The 25,964-nt window shown below is 46.3% G+C and overlaps 1 protein-coding gene across 3 annotated transcripts in view; it reads right to left on the minus strand.

Annotated features, from left to right (window-relative positions):
• Positions 1-25,964, minus strand: part of LOC126479166 (centrosomal protein of 112 kDa-like) — a 164,968-nt gene that overhangs the window by 34,687 nt on the left and 104,317 nt on the right. For 2 of the 3 annotated variants that reach the window (XM_050103760.1, XM_050103759.1), the window contains exons 7-11: positions 22,675-22,741; positions 22,451-22,497; positions 22,257-22,343; positions 8,552-8,634; positions 8,444-8,469 (exon numbers count right to left, since the gene is read on the minus strand). In XM_050103760.1, coding sequence (XP_049959717.1) covers positions 8,444-8,469; positions 8,552-8,634; positions 22,257-22,343; positions 22,451-22,497; positions 22,675-22,741 — 310 coding nt within the window. The remainder of the gene's footprint in view (positions 1-8,443; positions 8,470-8,551; positions 8,635-22,256; positions 22,344-22,450; positions 22,498-22,674; positions 22,742-25,964) is intronic. The other variant, XM_050103761.1, reaches the window with a different exon arrangement.

Consider the following 25,964-nt stretch of genomic DNA (forward strand, 5'->3'; position numbering starts at 1 on the left):
TACACTATCAGTGATACGTCAAACAGATTGCTTGCAGTTATACCTACATCAAATTTACGTATATGTCTAATAACTGTCACTTTACACTATTTTTTATTCAAAATGTTGTAGGCTTACTTGCGTTTCTTAATATGATTACTATACATGACCAGAGAAACGTATGATGTAAAAAAAAAAAAAAGTGGAATTTAACTGAATGATTTTCACATATTTATTATTTTGAATGTGAATAGAATACGTTGTTTTATTGTTTGGTTAGTGTTTATAAAGCAGATGTTACACCATTTCGGAGTAGGACAGTCAGAAACGAAGCTTTATTTTCGGGTATCTTAAGCTTCATGCTATTGCTTGTCAAAAAGATTTCGACTCTCTTGAAAGTGTTTCACAAAGTGGTATGTTGTGTTTCAGTACCTATGCCGAGCCCGAATCTCGTCCGACACAGTGCGGAATAAAACATCACTGTTTCGATACAATTAGTCCGTTCCAAGCAGAGGTGGGCTGAAACAGCCTTATTTTGAAACAACGATACAGTTTCTGTGTCTGGCTCGAGATCGAATCTGGTCCGGTTACCCGAGACAGGGGCGGAATGAAACACCACTGTTTCGAAATAGTGAACCACAGCCGTTCCGAAACACTGAAACAGTTCCACGTATCGGTACACTGTATCGAAACATAGAAACAGTGGCCAAGTCTATTGCTTAACAACCCGCACTTGACAGGTTACTCGCCAGGCCACAGCGAAGATACAGGCCAATGTAATTTAATAGTGCTGTCATCGTGAGTGTTTGCTGGTGTATTTGCAACTCGATACACCGTTGCTGGTGGAGTGGTTGGTGGTATCTAAAATCCACAGAGTTACGGGGGTTGAGTTGTTTGGGTGAAGACACCAAACTGTGAGGTCATTGGTTTCATCGGATTAGGGAAGGACGGGGAAGGAAGTCTGCCGTGCTCTTTCAAAGGACCCATCCCGGCATTTGCCAGGAACGATTTAGGGAAATCATGGAAAATCTAAATCAGGATTGCCGGATGCGGGATTGAACAGTCATCCTCCCAAATGCGAGTCCAGTGTGCTAACTACTGTGCCACCTCACTCGGTCTGAGTTAAGGTTCAGTCACTGTTTAACACCCAATTACAAGGAGATATGTGCTGGAGTGCACACTGCCAGGGAGTATATAAAATTTCTGTATGTTGCTACTATATGTTACAGCAATATCTGATTGCAGTGTAAAGGTTAGTTCGTTTCGCTTGTGACCAAGTGCTGATTATTGCTCAGTTCAAGTAGATGAGCTATGGAGCCATGTGCTACGGTGTTGTGAACGCTTACAAGCTAAAACGGCTTTGTGCTTTTGGTTGGTTGGTTTGGAGGGATTAAAGGGACCAGACTGCAACTGTCATCGGTCCCTTTTTCCAAAGACAAAGAACACCCACAGAGAATAAAAACAAGGAACAGAAGAGATCACTGACGATACAGAACAAGAGAAACGGAGACAAGGACAAGACAAAACGAACTAAAACCACACAGAGTGTGACAGTGGTTGGCCGACCATAGAAATAAATAAGGAAAAGCCAACCAGTGGAAAATCATAGGCCAAAGGCCAGAGTCAACACAAAACAATAAAATAAAACAGAAACACTCAGAGTAAATGATAAAATCCCCCTGCCCGAATAAAACGTAAAACTAAGTCAGCCATAGTGGAGTCGTCCGTTAAAAGGGCAGGGAGCGTAGCAGGCAGCGCAAATGTCTGCCTGACCACTGCTAAAAGGGGGCAGGCCAGCAAAATGTGGGCCACTGTCAAAGCTGCCCCACAGCGACATAGAGGAGGGTCCTCCCGGCGCAGTAAATAACTGTGTGTCAGCCGGGAGTGGCCAATGCGGAGCCGGCAAAGAACTACTGAGTCCCTGCGAGTGGCTCGCAGGGATGACCGCCACACAGCCGTCGTCTCCTTGACAGCACGGAGTTTATTGCGCATTGTCAGTTCGCGCCATTCATCGTCCCATAGCGCCAAGATTTTGCGGCGGAAGACTGCCCGCAAATCAGTCTCTGGGAGGCCAACGTCCAGAGATGGCTTACTGGTGGCCTCTTTCGCCAGGCGGTCAACATGTTCGTTACCCGGGATACCGACATGACCGGGGGTCCACACAAAGACCACAGAGCGGCCGCAACAGGCGAGAGTATGCAGAGACTCGTGGATAGCCATCACCAAACGAGAACGAGGGAAACACTGGTCGAGAGCTCGTAAACCGCTCAGGGAATCGCTACAGATAACGAAGGACTCACCTGAGCAGGAGCGGATATACTCTAGGACACGAAAGATGGCGACCAGTTCAGCAGTGTAAACGCTGCAGCCATCTGGCAAGGAACGTTGTTCGGAAAGGTCCCCTAGAGTGAGCGCATATCCGACACGACCAGCAACCATCGAACCGTCAGTGTAAACAACACCAGAGCCCTGATACGTGGCCAGGATGGAATAAAAGCGGCGGCGGAAGGCCTCTTGAGGGACTGAGTCCTTAGGGCCCTGTGCCAAGTCGAGCCGAAGGCTAGGGCGACGAACACACCATGGGGGTGTATGCAAAGTAGCCCGGAAAGGAGGTGGAACAGTGAAACCCTGGAGCCCAGAGAGAAGCTCCTCGACGCGGACCGCTATTTTACAACCAGACCGGGGCCGACGTTCTGGCATACGGACGACCGACCGCGCGAACAGGAGACGATAGTTTGGATGCCCAGGCGAGCTTAGAACATGGGCAGCATAAGCGGCCAGCAAACGTTGGCGTCGGAACCGCAGTGGAGGTACACCTGCCTCCACTAGTACGCTGTCCACAGGGCTGGTGCGGAAAGCACCAGTGGCAAGGCGTATCCCGCTGTGGAGAATCGGGTCCAGCACCCGTAACGCAGATGGGGATGCTGAGCCATAAGCCAGGCTCCCATAATCCAGACGGGACTGGATTAACGCCTGGTAGAGCCGCAACAGTGTAGAGCGGTCGGCGCCACAGCGGGTGTTGCCCAAGCATCTCAGAGCGTTTAGATGCCGCCAACACGTCTGTCTCAGCTGCCGGATATGAGGCAGCCAAGTCAACCGGGCATCGAAAACCACCCCCAAAAACCTGTGTGAGTCCACCACCGAAAGAAGTTCGCCGTTAAGAGAAAGCTGCGGCTCCGGGTGGACAGTACGTCGCCGGCAGAAATGCATAACGCAGGTCTTGGCTGCCGAAAACTGAAACCCATGCGCTACTGCCCAAGACTGCGCCCTACGGATAGCGCCCTGTAGCTGACGTTCAACAGCTGCAATGCCGGGAGAGCTGTAATAAAGGCAGAAGTCGTCAGCATACAGGGAAGCGGAGACAGAGTTTCCCACGGCCGCAGCAAGACCGTTAATGGCTATTAAAAACAGACAGACACTTAAAACAGAACCCTGTGGCACACCGTTCTCCTGGACGTGGGAGGAACTATACGAGGCCGCGACTTGCACGCGGAAGGTACGACACGACAGAAAATTGCGGATAAAAATCAGCAGAGGACTCCGAAGACCCCATCCATGAAGCGTAGAACGAATGTGATGACGCCACGTCGTATCGTATGCCTTCCGCATGTCGAAAAAGACGGCGACCAGGTGCTGACGGCGGGAAAAGGCAGTACGGATGGCCGACTCCAGGCTCACCAGATTGTCGGTGGCGGAGCGGCCTTTACGGAACCCACCCTGAGATGGAGCCAGAAGGCCCCAAGACTCCAGTACCCAATTCAAGCGCCGGCTCACCATCCGTTCAAGCAACTTGCAAAGAACGTTGGTGAGGCTAATGGGACGGTAGCTGTCCACCTCCAGAGGGTTCTTTCCAGGCTTCAAAACGGGGATGACAATGCCTTCCCGCCATTGCGACGGAAACTCCCCCTCGACCCAAAGACGGTTGTAAAGATCGAGAAGGCGCCGCTGGCAGTCCACTGAAAGGTGTTTAAGCATCTGACAGTGGATGCCATCTGGCCCAGGAGCGGTATCAGGGCAAGCAGCGAGGGCACTGCGAAATTCCCACTCACTAAATGGAGCATTGTAAGATTCTGGGTGGTTGGTGCGAAACGAAAGGCTCCGACGTTCCATCCGCTCTTTAATGGAGCGGAAGGCCTGGGGGTAATTCGCAGAAGCGGAACTCATAGCAAAATGCTCCGCTAAGCGATTTGCAATGACGTCGGAGTCAGTACAAACTGCTCCATTCAGTGAGAGCGCAGGGACGCTGACAGGTGGCCGATAGCCGTAGACGCGTCGAATCTTGGCCCAGACCTGCGATGGAGTGACATGGAGGCCAATTGTGGACACATACCGCTCCCAGCACTCCTTCTTGCCTTGGCGGATAAGGAGGCGGGCCCGCGCACGCAGCCGTTTGAAGGCGATAAGGTGGTCGAGGGAGGGATGTCGCTTGTGACGCTGGAGCGCCCGCCGGCGATCTTTAATCGCTTCAGCGATCTCAGGCGACCACCAAGGCACAGCCTTCCGCCGAGGGGACCCACAGGAATGGGGAATGGCAGATTCGGCGGCAGTAACGATGCCGGTGGTGACCGATTGAACCACCGCATCAATGTCATCGGTAGAGAGAGGCTCAAAAGCGGCAGTGGAGGAGAACAAGTCCCAGTCAGCCTTATTCATAGCCCATCTGCTAGGGCGCCCAGAAGAGTGGCGCTGTGGTAGTGACAAAATGATCGGAAAATGGTCACTACCACACAGGTCGTCATGCACACTCCATTGGACAGACGGTAAGAGGCTATGGCTACAGATGGAAAGGTCAATGGCGGAGTAGGTGCCATGCGCCACACTGAAGTGTGTGAAGGCACCATCATTTAACAGCGAGAGATCGAGCTGCGACAATAAATGCTCAACGATGGCGCCTCGACCTGTTGCCACTGACCCACCCCACAGAGGGTTATGAGCGTTGAAGTCGCCCAATAGCAAGAAAGGTGGCGGCAATTGGGCGACCAGTGCAGCCAGGACATGCTGCGAGACATCACCATCCGGTGGAATGTAAAGACTGCAGACGGTAACAGCCTGTGGCGTCCACACGCGTACAGCGACAGCCTCTAAATGCGTCTGGAGAGGGACAGACTCGCTGTGCAGAGTGTGAAGGACATATATGCAGACGCCACCAGACACCCTTTCATATGCTGCTCGGTTCTTATAATAACCCCGATAGCCACGGAGGGCGGGGGTTCGCATTGCTGGAAACCAAGTTTCCTGGAGAGCAATGCAGAAGAAAGGGTGAAGGCTGATAAGGTGGCGGAGCTCAGCTAGATGGTGGAAGAAACCGCTGCAGTTCCACTGGAGGATGGTGTTGTCCATGGCTGGGAAAGGCGTGACGGGACTGGGAAGGCAGATTACACCACTGGGTCACCTGCTGCCTCCGATGGAGCATCCGTGCAAATGCCAGCCATTGCGTCCGCGGGACCGGCAAGAGCGAGGTCCTCAGCGGACGCTAGAATCTCCAGCTCGTCCTCAGAGGCAGAGCTTGTAGGAAGCGGCGGGATCGGTGCCACCGCATTACCGTTGGTCTTGGGGACTTTCTTCTTTTTGTGCTTGTCACGCTGTGCCTTCGGCGCTTCAGGCTGCATGGGCTTCACTGGGTCAGTCTCAGGGACAGACGACGACCGCGAGGCCCGACGACCAGGGACTGGCGGTTGTTTCAACCACTTGCGGGCGTCCGCTATTCCACTGGTCGGAACTTGCGAAGGGAGGTCCCCAAGGGATCCCTTCCTGGCGAGAGCAGCCGAAGAAGTCTTCCGCTTCTCCGGCTGGGAAGGGGGAGCTGATGTCCCCGAAGGTTGGGAGGGTGTTGCTCCTGAAGAAGATGGAGCAGGAGCAAGAGGGTGTGAAGTGCCCCCCACAAGCAAGGGGGCCGGTGGATGCTGACCGATCTTAGAGCCGATTCGTGATGACGGGAGAACCGTCGTTGCAGCAGTGGCGTAGGTGGACGGCATTGCCACAGGATGGAGCCTCTCATATTTCCGTCTAGCCTCGGGGTAGGTCAGCCGGTCCAAGGTCTTATATTCCATTATCTTCCGTTCTTTCTGCAATATCCTACAGTCCGGCGAGCAGGGGGAATGGTGTTCTCCGCAGTTAACACAGATAGGAGGCGGGGCACATGGAGTATCGGGATGCGAAGGACGTCCGCAATCCCGACACGTCATGCTGGAAGTACAGCGAGATGACATGTGCCCGAACTTCCAGGATTTAAAACACCGCATCACATCACAACGCTAAACCATCACCTTAACCTTTTCGGGTAAGACATCACCCTCAAAGGCCAAGATGAAGGCACCGGTGGCGACCTGATTATCCCTCGGACCCCGATGGACGCGCCGGACGAAGTGAACACCTCGTCGTTCGAGGTTGGCGCGTAATTCATCGTCGGACTGCAGAAGAAGATCCCGGTGGAATATAATACCCTGGACCATGTTCAGACTCTTATGCGGCGTGATGCTAACGGAAACATCCCCCAACTTGTCACAATTGAGCAACCTCCGTGACTGGGCAGAGGATGCCGTTTTTATCAACACCGATCCAGACCGCATCTTGGACAAGCCCTCCACCTCACCAAACTTGTCCTCTAAATGCTCTACAAAGAACTGAGGCTTCACGGATAGAAAAGATTCCCCATCAGCTCTGGTACAGACAAGATATCTGGGCGAATACGTCTCAGTGTCACGCAATGCCTGTCGTTCCTCCCATGGTGTGGCGAGGGAGGGGAACGATTTGGGGTCATAAACGTTACCTTTAAAATGGGCTCTCGAACGCTTAGAGACTGCTGACGGCTGGCCGCCAGCGACAGATGATGTACCACGCTTCATTGCGGGTCATCCGCCCTGATGCCACCTACTCCGACCAAGGGCCCTCCCCACGGGCGCCACCCAGCCACAGCAAAGGCCACCTGGCAGGATGGCCATTGCCGGGAGTCCTGATGCCCCAGGGAGATGGGCATCTACTCCTTGGCATACGTGGGGAGTGAACGGCGCAGGCATCAGTAGAGCGATCCCTGTGTTGTCAGGGGGCTACAACCAAGAGGGTACATGGCGACCCCACCACAACGGACTGGCTACCGTGCTGGATCTTAGGGGCAAAAATGGCCAAGGTCGTCGTCACAGTTAAAAGAAACACTGCAGAGTGCAGCGTGGTAATCGCTCAAGAGATCGAAAACGAGCGGGACACCATTGCAACGACGAGAAAGACGGCTATAGGTCTAATTGCACGAAGGATACAGTGCACCATGTAAGGTGCCCTTCCCCAATTGGCTCGCTCTTCGGAATAATTTAGATAGATGGAGGTCAAACCCAAGAGGGGACCATCACATAAGGCCGAAACGTTTGAGACTCCTTTTAGTTGCCTCTTACAACAGGCAGGAATACCGCGGGCCTATTCTAACCCCCGAACCCGCAGGGGGGGGCTTTGTGCTTTTGGTGCCCTCAATCTGGTCATTTTCTGTAACTGATTGAGTGAGTCTGGCAGAGCATAATCACTTTATCTCAATTTGGTTACAAGTCTGTCAACAAATTGTGGAAGGATTGCTGTGCGTTTGAATTATGTTGTCGGCAGGTCACACAATTTCGGGAGTGTAATTGTGCTTTGAAATGAATTGGGTCTGGTAGTGATTGAGTGGCTTCCATCCCAGACTTCGAAGAACCTGGTATTGCACAACTGTTCCGTCTCTGTGGCAGTTATTCTAGATGGTACCTTACTATTATTTTATAATTTATCTGATGATGTTATCACAGCTTTAATTTGCCCAGCTAGTTTTATTAAACTTATTGCTGAGTTATGATGGCCCACTGCATTTGTAATTTTAGAGTACTCACAAATAAAGTGGTTACAGTTTTAAGGCAGGTTTCACAGTCTCATTAGGTATATGTAGTAACTGTTTTGCCTGAGCGAAGAATTCTGTTATATATACACTGAGCTTTCAATAGTAGTGTATTTGAGTACTAATTACTTTGTCATTTGTGGTTTCCCTTAATTGTTGCAGTGGATATCAGGGTCCTTACTAAGCTATCATCAAAACTTTGGTAGAGATTTATAGTGACAGTTTCCAGTTTCCTGTAACAGTACATAGGAGATTACACCTCCCTGCATCCAGAGCAACAATGGGACATTATGTACCAGTCATCTTTAAGAGATTCAACTATTCTGTCTAAACTTTATTCTAACAACTCAGAATCAAATTAACCCCGTCTGAATTAATATCCAGCCTTCCACTCCCATCATATGTTCCTATCCTGCTTCACTAATAAATCCGTCAAAATCTATGTTTCAAATGCACCAACAATATAATAGCAAAAAATGGCTTCAAAGTAGATTCAAATGCATGCAAAAGTGTATAAATTTTGTTGTAAAAGCATGAAAGATGGATGTCATAATACAGACAAAAATGTATAGAGGCAAATAACACATATATAATAGATAGCAACGCACGAACCTTGTTTAGGCGCCAATTTCTTGTTCCTGAAACAAAAGGAGATGAAACCATTAAAATTTTAAACATACTAAACATTACACTGTAACACAAAATAAAAATTATACCTACTGCTTATTATTTGTTACAGCAGCATCTTTACTTGATTCAACGGTCTTTTTCTTTGCATTTACAACTGTTCTCATTCGTGTACCCTGTAAATGCAAGCAGAAGGAATGAAACTAGGAACAATCTAAATAATGTATGGTAAAATACTACATCTGAAAAACACATTCCAAATTTTTGCTGCAAAAGATTAAGTTTTCTGTTGGGTCAAAAACTATGCTTTTAAACAGAGACAACTGAAGAGAAGAGCTTGGGAAAGTAATGTGTGCACTGGAAGAACAGCAGATACAACAAAGCCATAGAAAAGGAGAGAGATTGGGAGTGTCAGACAGAGAAGGTAATCCAGGGCACAGTGTAAATACATCATGAAGGTAAGCAGACCAGAGCAAACAGGGAAACCGATGTAGGTAGGTAGGTAGGTAGGTAGGTAGAGAGAGAGAGAGAGAGAGAGAGAGAGAGAGAGAGAGAGAGAGAGAGAGAGAGAGAGAGAGAGAGAGAGAGAGGGGGGGGGGGGGGGCAGTGAAATGGGGCAGGTTGAAGGAGTGGGATAGGGCACATGGAGAAGGTTGAGGTTGGCCGAGGGCCACGGAAGGGTGGGCCGAGGAGTGGGAGCAGAGGGGGGCGTGTGAAGCGTGATAAAAGAGTGATGTAAGACAGGGATGATGGGACCTAGGCCTCAGAGGGGGAGGGGAGAGGGGGGGGGTGGAGGTGGGGAAGAGCCAGACCAGCTGCTGGGGAGGCAGTTTTTTTTTTTTTTTTTTTTTTTTTTGTGGGGTTTAAGGGCGCTCAACTACTGAGGTCATTAGCGCCCAGTCACTGTTGTTGGAGCACATGGAATCTAGTAAAACTCAAGGGGAGGGGGGACACCAGAAAGACCTGACAAAGATGTAGATAAAATAAGTAAAAAGGTTAGATGTCTTTGGACAAGCCAGTCAAAGTTATAAAACGCAGAACACGAGCAGCTGCTTGAGCGTCATCAGCTAAAATATCCGGTAAAGTAGATGGCAGGGACAGGACAACGAGAGACTGACTAAAGCGGGGACACGACAATAAAACATGGCGCACTGTTAATGCCTGACCACAAGGGCACTGCGGGGCTGGGTCACCGGAGAGCAGGTAGCGGTGGCTAAACTGGCAATGCCCAATCCGCAACCTGGTCAGAAGGACCTCCTCTCGCCGAGATGGTCGGGAGGAGGTTGTCCAAGCAGTTGGGAGCGGTTTTACTGCCCGGAGCTTGTTTCCTTGGAGGGATGACCAGGCATCCCACCACAATGACACAAGCCTCTTACAAACATCCCCACGAACGTCAGATGACGGGACACAATGGGAGGCTGGCCGAGGCAGGAGGACTGCAGCCTTGGCTGCAGCATCCGCAGCCTCATTCCCAGGCACTCCTACATGTCCGGGAACCCACAGAAAGCTGACAGGAGAACCATTATCAGCGAAAGAATGGAGGGACTACTGTATCTGTTGAACCAAGGGATGGACCAGATAGGGAGCTCCAAGGCTCTGAAGAGCACTGAGTGAGTCCGAGCAGAGTACATACGATGAATGGCGGTGGCGGCGGGCATACTGAACGACCTGATGGAGAGCAAAAAGCTCGGCTGTAAAGCTGGAACATTGGTCGAGGAGCCGGTATTTAAAGGTGGCGGCCCCGACGACAAAGGCACAGCCGACACCATCGTCAGTTTTGGAGCCATCGGTGTAAATAAAGGTGTGACCGGCAAGTCGAGCACAAAGTTCGACAAACCGTGAGCAATACACTGCAGCCGGAGTACCCTCCTTTGGGAGTGAGCTGAGGTTGAGATAAATATGAACCAGAGCCTGGAGCCAAGGTGGTGTCGGACTCTCACCCTCTCTGAAGGTGGTAGGGAGGGCAAAATCTGGTAGGGAGGGCAAAATCCAATTGTCGAAGCAGGCGACTGAAGCGGACTCCAGGGGGGGAGGGGGGGGGGGGCAGAAGTGCAGACACATACAACCCGTACTGACGGTCGAGAGAATCGGCGAAGGAGGACTGGTAAGAGGGGTGGTCGGGCATAGACAACAGCCGGCAGGCATACCGACACAGTAGTACGTCGTGCCGGTAGGTCAATGGTAATTCGGCACCTTCAGCATAAAGACTCTCGACAGGACTAGTGTAGAAGGCTCCGGTCGCAAGACGTAACCCCCGATGGTGGATGGAGTTGAGACGGCGTAAGAGGGATAGACGAGTAGACGAAGCTCCCATAATCCAGCTTCGATCGGACTATGGACCGATACAAGCGAAGCGGGACAGTGCGATCCGCTCCCCAAGATGAACCACTAAGAACTCTGAGGACATTAAGGGAACGTGTACAATGGGCTGCCAAATAAGAGACATGCGGAGACCAACACAGTTTCCTGTCCAACGTGAGCCCTAGAAACTTAGTTGTTTCCACGAATGGGAGAACAACGGGACCGAGATGTAAGGATGGCGGAAGGAACGCTCTATATCGCCAAAAGTTGATACAAACCGTCTTCTCTTCAGAGAACCGGAAGCCATTTACCACGCTCCATGAGTATAGGCTGTCTAGACAACGCTGAAGGCAGTGCTCCAGGAGGCATGTTGTTTGGGCACTGCAGTAGATCGCGAAGTCATCGACAAAGAGAGAGCCTGAGACATTAGGTGGAATGCAATCCATAATTGGATTGATCGCGATGGCAAAAAGGGCTACGCTCAAGACGGAGCCCTGAGGCACTCCGTTCTCCTGGAGGAAGACGTCGGACAATACGGAACCCACACGTACCCTAAACTTTCGATCCGTTAAAAAGGAATCAATAAAAAGGGGCAGGCGACCGCGTAGGCCCCACCTGTGCATAGTGCGGAGGATACCTCCTCTCCAACAGGTATCATAAGCCTTCTCCAAATCGAAGAACACGGCTACCGTTTGGCGCCTTCGCAAAAAGTTGTTCATGATGAATGTCGACAAGGTCACAAGGTGATCAACAGCGGAGCGGCGGCGACGAAAGCCGCATTGGACATTGGTAAGTAGCCGTCGAGATTCAAGAATCCAAACTAACCGAGCATGAACCATGCGCTCCATCACCTTACAGGCACAGCTTGTAAGAGAAATGGGGCGGTAACTTGAAGGAAGGTGTCTATCCTTCCCGGTTTGGGTATAGGAACGACGGCGGCGTCACGCCAACGCATGGGGACCTGACCTTCGGTCCAGACGCGATTGTAGGTACGAAGAAGGAAGCTTTTGCCCGCCGGAGAAAGGTGTGCCAGCATCTGAACGTGAATGGCATCTGGCTCCGGAGCAGAGGACCGGGACAGTGCAAGCGCACGTTCGAGTTCCCGCATAGTAAAGGGGGCATTATAAGTTTCCAGATTCAGCGAGTGGAAGGAAGGTCGCCAAGCCTCGTCTGCCTCTTTCCTGGGAAGGAAGGCAGGGTGGTAATGGGCGGAGCTTGAAACCTCCGCGAAAAACCGGCCGAAGGTGTTGGAGACAGCCACAGGATCAACGAGGACCTCATTACCTGAGGTCAGGCCAGGTACCGAGGAGTGGGCCTTAATGCCCGACAACCGGCGCAGGCCACCCCATACGACAGAAGAGGGAGTAAAACTGTTAAAGGAGCTGGTGAAAGAGGCCCAACAAGCTTTTTTGCTATCTTTGATGACTCTACGGCATTGCGCTCAGAGTCGTTTCTATCCAATACAATTCGCCAACGTAGGATGGCGGCGAAAGGTGCGTAAAGCACGTCGTCGAGCACAGATAGCGTCTCTACAAGCCTCGTTCCACCAGGGGACAGAAATGCGACGTGAAGAAGAGGTAGTACGAGGAATGGAACGTTCGGCAGCATTGATGATAACAGCCGTGAGGTATTCGACCTGACTGTCACAACAGAGAAAATCGTGGTCCGGAAAGGTCGCCAGGGAGGAGTAAAGTCCCCAGTCAGCTTTCGGTATGTTCCAGCTCGAAGGACGTGGGGATGGAGTGTGGTGCAGGAGACAAACGACACAGGGGAAGTGGTCGCTCGAATAGGTGTCAGAAAGGACATACCACTCTAACCGACGGGCAAGAGTGGTAGAACAGATCGAGAGGTCCAACTGGGAGTAGGTATGAGTAGAGTCCGAGAGGAAAGTCGGGGCGCCAGTATTGAGGCAGACAAGATTGAGATGGTTGAAGACATCCACCAAGAGTGAGCCTCTTTGACAAGATGCAGGAGAGCCCCAAAGGGGATGATGGGCATTGAAGTCGCCAAACAATAAAAACGGCGGGGGCAGCTGAACAATCAGGTGCATCATGTCAGCCCGACTAACTGCGGATGACGATGGAGTGTAGATGGTACAAACTGAAAAAGTAAAAGCAGAAAGAGTAATACGGACAGCTATTGCTTGGAGTGGGGTGGTCAATGGGATGGGATGATAATAGACATCGTCCCGAACGAGCAACATGACCCCACCATGAGCTGGGACACCGTCCACAGGGGTGAGGTCATACCGCTCCGAGGTATAGTGGGTAAAGGCAATACGGTCAGTCGGGCGCAACTTGGTTTCCTGGAGACCAAGGATGAGCGGACAGTGCAGGCGGAGGAGCAGTTGTAATTCCTCCCGATTAGATTGAATACCTCTTATGTTCCAATGTAACAAGGCCATCGCTAGTCAAAAAAGAGGGGGAACGAGACAGGGGAAGAGCTGGTCACCTCGATGGCCGCGGAGGGCCAGGTTTCGAGGGAACAACGCTACAACCGGCGGAAGGCGGATCCTGTTCCATCGAGTTGTCGCCAGCTGCGGCAGCTGTCCCTGGTGGTGTAGGAGGGGCAGCATCATTTGCCGACGAGAGGCCAGCTGAGCACCTGGCGGCAGAGCGTCCCGGCGAAATTGAGGACGGCCGGGAGCAGCGACTCGCGGATGGAGCGTCAGACGAAACGCGCCGGGGTGGAGAGGGGGATAGAGACTTCTTCTTGGAGGCCTTCTTGGAAGTCCGAGGAGGCACAGGGGTGGTGAGTTGGACCCGAAGAAGGTCCTCAAGCGCGGGGTCTGTTTTGGAACGCCGGACCTCGGAAGCTGGGGTCCGGAACATTTCCCCGATGGACGCCTGAGAAGAGAATCGCTTCTCAGGCGGGGGGGAGGGGGGGGGGCCTGGGGCAGAGGGGGCGGGGGCAGGAGGATTTGGGAGGCGGAGATCCCGGAGGCAGAGGGGGGGGGGGGGCAGAGGGGGACAGGATAGGGGTGAGGATACCGCGGAAGGAGGGGACACAACTGAGGCAAACGAAGTGGTCAACGGCACGGGATGGAGGCGGTCATACTTCTTCCTGGCCTCAGAATAAGAGAGACGATCCAAAGTTTTGAGTTCTTGTATCTTCTTCTCATTCTGATATGCGGGGCAGTCTGAGGATCTAGGCGAGTGGATGCCAGGACAATTAACACACCGAGGTGGTGGGGTGCATGTATGTTCCTCACGAAGAGGACGTCCACAATTGCCACAAAGGGGCTCAGCTTCACACCGTGACGACATGTGCCCAAAGCGCAAACACCGAAAACAGCGCATAGGAGGCGGGACGTAAGGTCGCACGTCGCACCGGTAGCACATCACCTTTACCTTCTCCGGGAGAACGTCCCCCTCGAAGGAGAGGATAAAGGCCCCGGTGTCGATGCGACGGTCTTTCGGGGCGCGCTGGACTCACCGGACGAAATGCACGCCTCGGCGCTCCAGGTTGGCCCTGAGCTCCTCATCAGATTGCAGCAGGAGGTCCCGATGAAAAATAACCCCCTGCGTCCTATTTAGTGCCAGATGCGGGACAATGGACACTGGGATATCCCCTAGGCGGTCGCACGCCTGGAGCGCCGCTGACTGTGTGGCGGAGGTGGTCTTTATAAGAACGGACCCCGAACGCATCTTACTGAGAGCCTCGATTTCCCCGAAGATGTCCTCAATGTGCTGAACAAAGGACATGGGCTTGGAGGTGGCGAACATCCCCCCATCAGTTCGAGAACACACCAAATAGCGGGGGAAGTACTTCGCCCCAAGCCGGCGGGCCTGTCCCTCCTCCCAGGGAGTGGCCAAGGGGGAAAGGGCAGGAGAACCAGAACTAGAGACAGTACCTTTCCTTTTGAAAGACTTGGCAGCAGAGCGACCTGATACGTGTTGACGTTTCATCTGCGAAACGTACGCCCCGATACCACCCACTCCGACCAGGGGCTCTCCCCACGGGCGCCACCCAGCCTCAGCAAGGGCCACCTGGCAGGATGACCGTTGCCAGGAGTCCTGATGCCCCAAGGAGACGGGCATCTACTCCTTGGCCGACGTGGGGAGGGTGCAGCTCAGGTATCTGCAGTACGATCCCTGTGTTGTCAGGAGGCTACAACCTAGAGGGTACATGACGACCCCACCACAACGGGCTGGCTACCGTGCTGGATTTCTGGTGCCATGGAAAGTCCATCATGATCGTAGGTGCAGATGGGGACGCACTATGGGCGTAACTTGTACAGCCCATCAGGCGTTTAGGCCCAATTTGAGGAATAGTGGGTATGGTTAAAACGCCGGTACAATGCTGAGTGCCAAGGTCTTAGTGCACTGAGGACCAGTGGTACACCACGTAAGGCGTCCTTCCCCAAAAGGCTCGTACTTCTGTAGAATTTTGAAAAACGGAGGTCAAACCCCAAGGGGGACCATCACATGGAAGGCCGAAACGGTTGTAACTCCTTTTAGTCGCCTCTTACGACAGGCAGGAATACCTCGGGCCTATTCTTACCCCGGACCCGCAGGGGGTAGGCAGGGGGGAGAGACCAGACGCTGGGGAGGCAGGGGGGAGAGACCAGGCGCTGTGGAGGCAGGGGGGAGAGACCAGGCGCTGGGGAGGCAGGGGGGAGAGACCAGGCGCTGGGGAGGCAGGGGGGAGGGACCAGGCGCTGGGGAGGCAGGGGGGAGGGACCAGGCGCTGGGGAGGCAGGGGGGAGAGACCAGGCGCTGGGGAGGCAGGGGGGAGAGACCAGGCGCTGGGGAGGCAGGGGGGAGAGACCAGGCGCTGGGGAGGCAGGGGGGAGAGACCAGATGCTGGGGAGGGATAAAAAGATGTGGAGGAAGGAGGTATATAGAGGAGGGAAGGATTGAGGGAGCAGTGGATGAGTGATGTAGGGCGATATAAAGTGAAGAAAGGAGGGAGAGTGGGAGAGATGGGGGTGGGGGGTGGGGGATGGAGGCTGAGAGGGTTGTGAATTGGGCCATGGAATTGGAGAATGTCAGTAAGAGACAATATGGAAGACGAAGAATTATAATTGTGGGTATGAGAGTTCCTTTTTGGAGTCTTTCAGTGTAGTCTTTCCATCCATCTGCTCTTTCCTCTCATTTCAAAAATGTAATTCATCTTGCACTCTAAACGTTTGTGACTTTGCCTTTAATTTCACTGACACTTGTTTTAACATTCCTACAAGCTGACAACTGTTTCTATAGTAATTTCTTCAACTTTCTCTTGCAACCTTTGCTTTCTGCATTTTCTTTTTATTTCATTCCTAAATGGGTTATGTCTTCCTGAAGTTCACTGGACATTTCTGTACTTCCTTTTTTCATCAATCTTCTGTTACCCACAGTTTCCTCATAGTTATCTTCCTTGCACAGTGTCCACCAACTTTTGTTATTACATTTTTAGAGATGTCTATGCCTTTTCAACTGCACTGCCTACTGTGGTATTCATTATCGCAATAGCAATTGCTTCAACACACTTCGAACGTATCTTATTAACCCTCATTAATTCAGCAGCCCATTTCTTTGCATACTGATTCTTCTGGACAAGTCTCAAACAACAACCTAACCTTAATAATTACTAACTTTTAATCTGAGTCTGTAACTAATCCCAGGTCGCCTTACAAGCCATTATCTGATTTCAGAATCACTCTCACCACAATGTAATTCAGCTGGAATCTCCCATATCTCAAGGCCTTTCCCAAATATATCTCTTGCTCTTGCAATTCTTGAAAGAGTATTCACTATTACCACTGAAATTTATTGCAGAATTCAATTATTTTTTTCTCATTTCTTATTCCTATTCTAAGCCCACACTCTCCCGCAAGACTGTCGCCTATTCCATCCCCTATTACCACATTCCAACCCCCAATGATAATTAGACTATCATATCCCTCTACATAGTGAATTACCTGTTCAGTACCCATGCAATATCTCTTCATCTTATGCTTGTGTTGTCAGCATGTGTACCAGAACTATTGCTTGCACTGGTTTTCTCTATATTCTGGTGATAGCAATGCTATCACTGAACTGTCCATACTAACTCAACTCTCTGCCCTACATTCCTATTTATAATGTACTGTACTACTGTTATACCATTTTCTACCGCTGTTTATATTCCCCAATATGATTTGAATAGATATCCTTATCTTCGAATGCATGGTTTCCTAGCGACATACACAGATAAAATTCTCTCTCACTTTCAGCGGCACCAAGTGGTTTAAAATCCATGATCATTCAACCGAGTACTCGACCACTGAAGTTATGACTGTCATGTGATTACTGCTGCCATCATTATATAGCTGTGCTACTACCTTTAACATTACTGGTGCCCAGCCCAATGCCATATAAAGTAATTCAATTGTATATCATGTAAGACAAGTGTAATGTGCTGCGAATACATAGAAAGAAAGATCCTTTTTCATTTAGCTACAATACAGCAGGTCAGGAACTGGAAGCAGTTAATTCCATAAATTGTCTAGGAGTAGGCATTTGGGGTGATTTAAAATGGAATGACCATATAAAATTAATCATCGGCAGCTGCTTCAGCCCTCCAGTAGCCAGAGCTGTGCTTAATTGGAGAATGCCATCTTTATTGAGTGTGTTTCAGAAATTTTTATCACAATCACTTCTTTTATTATGCTATCCCAGAAACTATTTGTTCATTTAATAATAGATGTTTCATCAAATGCAACTTGGCATCCATTTTGCAGAGTATGCTCTGCTACTGCTGATTTCTAGGGATAACATAGGCAGAAAAACATGTCCTATACAGTGCTGTTCAATAGAGCACACAGTCTGTCCAACAAAATATTGTCCACAACTGATGGTATTCTGTATATTCCTTGTGTCCTGACACTTATATAATTTTCACAGACTGCATGAGTTATTGAATTTTTTCTTGGGGCCTGAAGACAGAATCGACTATGCCTGTTTAGGAATAGATAATTTTTCCAGTTACTGTGACACACAATGGCAAAAATGCAAACTTCATGTGTCCTCCTCATGGGCCTTTTGCTTCTAAGTTTTCTGTTAAATGGCTTGCAAAATCTGTTGATTTTTGTAGCAGTTTTCTTTGAGAACTTGCAGTATGCAGCACAGTTCTATTGGAAGGTTTTCTGTGTCTGCAAGGGCTTCTGCCTGATGTACCATGGCCCCAGAACAGAATGTTTCTGGCCTTGGTGATGGTAGCTGGTAGAATGTAGATGCCCATCCATGTAGGTAAGGTTTCAAGTAATACTGTGGTTTCGATACCCATTTGCTTTACAGTGGATGATGATGTCAATGAACAGCCTGGCACCACCCACCTCTACCTCCATCGTGAAATTGACAGGGTCATGGATACTGATGATGTGATCTAAGAAGTCTTGACATGGCCGAGAAGTAGTCTGCCAATATCTTATGGATTTTAAACCGTTCAATGTGGCCAGAAGCCCACACAGAATTTCATCAATCATTATCTCCTTTTTGTTTCACTTCACTGACCCCCTCAAATATTATGCCTGAGCTTTTACATTTCCCTTTTGAGACTTTCTACCTTTCCTACCATGTATAAACTTCAAACATTCCACATTTGCTAACTCATAGAATGTTACCGTTTCACTGGTTATTTATTCCTTTTTCATGGTTAAGTTAGCTGTGCTTCTGGTAGAAATTTGACCTTAATTTTCTAAAGGAAGCTATCTAAATCTAAGTTTGCACCCCCCCAAGGACATTGAAATTTTGGATTTCCTTCTCTGTATGTCTTGGGATCATTACATGATTAACTGGGAACTCTCCTAGTAGAGAATTGGGAGATACCCATGTTTTCTGTTTTCTTAGAAGATGTGTAAATGCTGCTGATTTCATTATCAGATCAAAACTCTTAAAACACTTCCACCAGATTTTCACCATTCTGATTAGTCCTGTTGTTGGATGGATAGTTCCCAATGATGATCTTGAATTCTTATTCTTTCCAAGTTGAGCATTTAAGTCTCCAAGTATAGCAAAATTCTTGGTTGAAATCCTGGGTGGTCTCTCCTACATACATTCCCCAAAGTCTTGTATTTTCTCTGTTCTGTTTGTCTCATTTGTGGGGTCATGTGCATTATTCACTGTGTACATTTTATTTGCTTCCCTAAAATAAGTGTGGAAAAACTTTTGTTCTTGGAATTGAAGTCAGTGATGACTCCCAGTATTTGCTTACTGATTAGAAAACCTGTGCCGAGGTGAGGTACATTCTTCATTATTCTCTTGCCTGGCTTTTCCTTCCAATCTAATGCTGCATCATTTGTGTGTAAACCTGTTTAATGAGTTTTTGTTTGGCCATGGTATCTGTAAGGTGTTGCAGTTTTCCTGCTGTGGACAGTGGGTTAACGTTGAAGGTAGGAAAGTATAACACTTTTTTACTTTTAATCTCTTGCATGTTGGTGTGAGCTCCCCAGAATCCATTGGTGCAGACTTCACTGACAACAGTAGATGGTTCCCACCTGGGTTAGTACTCTCAATGAGAAAATAGTCTTCCTTAATGGAAGAAATAATTTCTTTTATTTTATAACAAATTTTTCCATTCTCTTGATTTTGGGTCAATACTTTGCATCTACCTTGGCCTTTGATGACCCATTCACTGTACTGTTTATAGTAACTTAGTTGCATTCACGTTTTCTTGCTCATTATTAGACTTATTCCAGCAATACCCCGTTTGATTTTGTACTGATAATCCTGTACTGACCTGAACAGAAATCCTGTTCTTCCAGCAACCACACTTCACTAACTCCAATTATACGTAACTTCAACCTATCCCTTTCCCATTCAAATTTCTGTAACCTACATGCCCGATTAAGGGATGTAACATTTTATGTCCTGACCTATAGATTTAGTTTTCCTGACGACATTATCTTAGTGGGTAGTCCACAGCTGGAGAGATCTTCATACAGTTTAGGCATGCGAGCCACCCAACTGTGTCAAGATCTGTGGTATTTTTTAAGGAGGAAGCTTCAGAAATATGTCATCCTTAACCACATTCCCAAAAATGTGGAATTCCACCTTAACCAAATTTTAAAGATTTTTCCAGCTGTTGCCAGTTGATCCACTTCTCTATATGAAGCTGTTTGTGAGTTTGCCAGTAAATCACAAGTACTGTGAAGTCACAAGATGAGGCTTTCAGCTCCAAGTACTGCAACTTGCCTGGAACAGGCAACAGTCTAATCATTGGAAGGAAGATTATGACGATGATACTAAATTTTAAAAATCTGTTTTAAGAAGTAAGTATGTTGTCAAAAACTTGTTTGTGAAATGATAAATCATTTCTGCTTGTGTGACACCCACATATTATATCACTGTTTTATTTTCAGTTGTTTCTCTCTAAAATAATGTTTCATTTAATTTAATTAAACTTTATCTTTGTCATACTGTGAGCTGTCACATTTTTTCAATCATTGGGAATATGCTTACTGAAGCCGACAATCATTTAACGAATTCAGACTTTCTTCAATGCAAATAAATGCAAGGTCCTCAGACATGCTACAACTTGGTTGCATATTTCCATCAAATTCTGATTCTTTGCTTTCAGTTATTAAAGAGTTCATGTTTCCTTTCTCTGGACAATTTCAGTCTGCTCGAAGTGCAGATTTTAAATCATTGTACCATATTAAAGTTTAGGTGATTCATCAAAGAATTTACATTCCTAATATCAACCATCCACTATGATCCTTTTTTAAAGGAATTCCACCCACATTTTGATTTTTCATCCTTGGCATTCCTTTTGAGAAAGTCACTGAAATATCACAACAACGAAAGTGAAAAATTCAGATAAAAAAATAATATTCTGTAAGGACAGAATAATATAAAATATTTTAAATTACACAATATTAAAAGAAAAGTGTTAAAAAACACTTTTCAAAATCTCATTTTACAAACTCAGTAATGGAGTACAGAGATGTTTAATAATAATTTCCTCTAACTCAACTGAAAGCTATTGCATTCCATGTAAAAACCTACACCTGTCTGATAAAGATCATAGATGACTTGTGAAGTTCACATATTTTATGAGGTATATGAGTACTATACATTCACACACAGCAATCTGCTCCCTCCTAATGGCAGCAGGGTTTGGCTAATTGTACCTTAATGTTTTCTCGCTTCTGAAGTGAATTATATGGCCAATAGAAGGGCTATATATTTTTCCTTTTTCATGAATACTTATATATTTTACAACAACTAAATTAAAAGTGATATTGAAGTAAAAAATATTTTTTTGACAAGTCTGATAGCTGTAACAAAAAAATGAAAGATGAGAAAAGACAGGGTAATAATGGAGTTGACATACAAGGAATCCCTACAATAGAAAATTGAAGAAAAAAAGACTAAAATGGTACGGGCATAGGAAGAAAACAGATGAGATGAGGATGGTTAGGAAGATGTGCAAGACTGAGCTGGAGGGCAAGAGCCAAAGCAGACGGCAAGGGACAAGTGCCTAGAAAGGGTGGAAGAAAGTATTCGGAAGAAAGGGGAGGGCTGAACTGACAGAGAAAAGAGAGAGGCTGGTGTTCAAAGTAGACCCTGCTGGTGATGGGAAACTGTACATGGTTATTTATGATGAAATATATAATCAAATATTCCTTAGATTTTTATGTCACATATATGACAAAATGATAAGCTTAAGTGTGGTTAATGAACACACATTAATTTCATTTTAACTGCAGTTTTATGAACCAGCCTACAAGCTATGATCAGCTAACAAAGCACATTACAAAATAATTATGTTAATATGATCCCACTGAAATACCACATGAAATTTAGCATATGTAGTAACAAATAGTACATGAAATATGTATTAAAGCAACTCCATATTTGAAATTTGGAAATAAAAAAAGAGGTTCCAGTGTGGAAAAATTTAGCACTTTTAGGAATATGGTCAAAACAACACGTCTTACTTCATGCTTGTAAGAAACCAAATAAGAGAGCAAGCACAAATTTACTGTGTGTACATCAAATAGTTTGAGGGATAGTCATTTCAACTTCTTAAAACACACAAATCAAAGGTGAGGCAGGCCACTCAGGGACTCACCAGACCGCATGGTTTTCCACCCTCATCCCAGGGGTTGAGTAACCTGCCTCTCCTCTAGTTTCCCCAAGCTATTCCTCTTTTCTTCTTCGCGAAGGGAACTATCAGTTCTGAAGGCTAGGACAGTTTCTTGTACTTTCAAATGCAAGTATTATGTTTGTTCTTCATCGTCTTCATCAGCATTTTTCTATTGCTTTACTTAGAACTTTACCTCCTGAAGGTATTCGTCAGAAATTCTGTCTTCTCGCACTTTTGTAGTTTTCTCAATGAAATATTGTTTTAGACCATTTTTAATGCTTTCACTAGAGTAATTTTTATCTCTACTATTTGATGTTTTGCCCATTTTATGTTTCATTTCTTTTAGGTATGCTAGCTGCATAACAAAATTTGTTATATCCTGTTCCAAAAATGTAATTTGAGGAAGTGTGAATTTTGTCAATGTCTCTGAAGCAATGCCACAAACCTTCCTGGTATTCGAAGTACTTGTGTCCACTGATTCATTTTTTATATTTTGTAAAGGATCATCGTTTGTCTCGTCTGATGACTTCATCTGTTGGGAAAAGAAAAACATTACTTTTTTAACATCACACCCCAAGTAAGTGTTACTTACAGGCAATTGCAATATTTTTTTTTTTTTTTAAAGGAGGCATGTATTACCTTTTTTGCTTCTTGTTTCTGTGATGCAACTCGTTCCTTCTTTGATCCTGAAAATACAGACATTTTTAAAGTGATTCTCTCTCTCTCTCTCTCTCTCTCTCTCTCTCTCTCTCTCTCTCTCTCTCTCTCTCTCTCTGTGTGTGTGTGTGTGTGTGTGTGTGTGTGTGTGTGTGTGTGTGTGTGTGTATAGAACAACTTATAATTGATTATGAACTTATGCTAACCTTTGGCCCCTCTTTGACCTCTTTTGGTTCCTCTGTTAACTCCAAGACCCAACTCCTTAGCTTCATCCTGGATAAAACATATACAAATAATAAAACACAGAAAAACTATTCAGCATCATTTAGCAAAAAATACAGAAAATTTTTGGCGCTTATAATATCATCAAATAGTAACCACAATCAAATTCATACCCAAAAGCTGGGTCTTTAATCAAGTACAACACTTAGCACCAAATTAGGTGTAGTATGTACATCAACATACAGATGGAACAGAACTGCCTCCTGGATGAACGGTGCTACTATTTATACAAACATCGAACATTCCAGAATATGCAAATACTACAAACAAGGTTTTGAGAACCTTCTAGAAACATTAAATGCTCATAGATGAGCAAAAATAGTTTATTAAAAGTATTTAAACACAAAATGCTATTTTTTAGTTTCAAATGTAAATACAAAATGGTTTTAAATAAAAATATTTAAATACAAAATGCACAATACATATTTTCAAAATATGTTTATTGAAATAAAATATCTCTAGCCAGTGAACATTTTCATGTTATTTATTCACCAATTTTAGCACCAATAATTGTTCAAATACTTCATCTCTCATATTCTGCCTAAGTGGCCTCATTATTCCACCAAAGAAAAATAGCTGTTCAACAGAACAGAACTTTTTAAATATTGTAGTGTTTACAGATCTATTGTAGTGTTGGCAATACCTCTGGCTACAGAAGTATCAGAGCCATCAACAAACATATAAAGAGAGTCAACCTCCGTGTTATCAAAATGTTCCAAGTTCTTCCCATGTTCTTCTTCTTGTCTGATCTTCTGCACTTCTGAAATTAACAGTTGTTTAACGTATTCTCAGATAGCCTTCGGCACCCACTTCAATTCAAAAACGGATAAGGTATGGGTGCCAATATGCCTTTTTCTGGTTCTTCTAATTTACTGAATTTTTCAAGATGCCTATGAAGACATTCTTCAATAATTGTTATCAACACACCACAATTCACAGGTTTACCCAGTTGCAACCTGCTCAGCATTCTCATTACTTCTGGCAGAAGACATCCATAGTAGGTGCCTTTGTCCCTTACTAAAGTTCTGATGCCATAAGCTACAGGTTCTGAACAGCTTATGTATTCACTAAGAAATTGTATTTCAATTTTTTTAAACCCCAATAATCCAAGATTACTTAAAATTTCATTTACAGTACAAAAATTGGTATTTTGCATTTCAAATACGTGTATTTAATATAATTCATGTCTCTGTAAACACTAAATAACAAAAATTCGCTAGTGACTGGATCTGAACGGGCGGCACACAGCGTAATAGCTAGTAGCAACAATTGCTGCTCCACGTTGCATGACGTGCAACTCACAGCATAGACTTCAAATGACATGATGCCTTCCACTTGGTCAGCATCAGCTTATGTCTCCACAGTACTCTCGAAGTCAGATAAGAACAACTCTATGACTGAGAATGTGTGTCTTGCAGTTGTTTGGGCAATCACTAAGTTCCAATCCTATTTACAGAGCAGACCACTCACTACTGACTCACTAGTCTCCATACTATCAAATGACAAGGATCCATCAAGACTCTCAGTATCATGGGTATTGAAGCTTCAGGAATAGGACGTCAAGGTAGTATGCAAGAATAAATGCAAACACAAGGATGACAACTACCTTTTGCAGAATCCACTGGATGCACAATACAGTGCTGATAATATCTCGTCTACATATATATCTACACGGATACTCTGCAAATCACTCTTAAGTGCCTGGCAGAGGATTTAACGAACCACCTTCTCAGTAATTCTCTATCATTCCACTCTAACACTGCATAGAAAAAACAAGCACCTATATCTTTCTGTGCAAGCTCCGATTTCCCTATGATGATCGTTTCTTCCTATATAGGTCAGCATCAACAAAATATTTTTGCTTTCGGTGGAGAAAGCTGGTGTCTGAAATCTCATGAGAAGGTCCCACTGTAACGGGAAACATCTTTGTTTTAATGATGTCCATCCCAGTGACATTCTCTTCCCTATTTTGTGATAATACAAAATGTGCTGCCCTTCTTTGAAATTTGTAGACTTATTCCGTAAATCCTATCCGGTAACTTTGGAGCAATTACTATGAAATGTGACCACTCTGACACGAAATCACAAATCCAGTCACACAACTTTCCATAAGCACGTAATTTGATTATAAATCACTTGTGAGGTTCAGTGTCCAAACCGTTCTGAAAATCTAGAAATAAGGAATCAATCAGAAATCCATTTTCAATGGCACTCAACACTTCATGTGAGTAAAGAACTAGTCATGTTTCACAAGTACAATGTTTTCTAAATCCATGTTGACCATGTGTCAACAGACCATTCCAAAATCCTGCTGCATATCAACATTAATGATATGGGCCTGTCATTTGGTGGATTACTCCTAATGCCTTTCTTGATTACTGGTGTGACCTGCGTAACTTTGCAGTCTTTGGCTATGGATCTTTCATTGTGTGAGCTATTGTATATGATTGTTAAGTATGGAGCTATTTTATCAGCATACTCTGAAAGGAACCTAACTGGTATACAGTCTGAACTGGAACACTTGCTTTTATCAAGTGATTCACTACTCCGAGGACTTCAACTTCTAAGTTACTCATGCTGGCAGCTGTTCCAGATTCGAATTCTGGTACATTTACTTCATCTCCTTTGGTGAAGAAATTTCAGAAGGCTGTATTTAGTAACTCTGCTTTAGCAGCTCCGTATGAATTGTATTTGCGTGTTGCACTAACAAACATTTCAGCTGTAAAAGGGATTTTGGAACACTGCTGGAGCAAAAATAATTCTAAGTACTATTGCAAATAGCTAAATAGTACTTCTCAGAGACAGAGAAAGTGCATAGAAAATTTTGTGGACAGAATTATGAATCTAAATATTAATACCTAAGACCTTACAAAAAATGAAACCCCTAATAAAGCTATTCTACATGAAGCAGAACATAATGCACTGGATGAATTCCTGCAGAGTTTGCCATCTCAAATTCCGCTAAGGTACAAGCACAGTTTTAGAAATCATAGAACAATGCAGTGGCAACTGCATTGGCACTAGCAGAAACAGATGCAGTGACCTGCCTTGGAGAAATACGGATAGTATTTAATATACAAATCATATGTTATTGGTATGGTCAGGCTCATCAAATTCAGCATACTGCAGGAAATCTGTGTGGCAACTGTAAACAGGTTGGACATGAGGGGTGGGAAAGTCGGTAAAGATTTTCACAAGCACAGGCTAGTGTAAT

Source organism: Schistocerca serialis, chromosome 1 (assembly GCF_023864345.2).
Source record: "Schistocerca serialis cubense isolate TAMUIC-IGC-003099 chromosome 1, iqSchSeri2.2, whole genome shotgun sequence".
Taxonomy (NCBI): Eukaryota; Metazoa; Arthropoda; class Insecta; order Orthoptera; family Acrididae; genus Schistocerca; species Schistocerca serialis.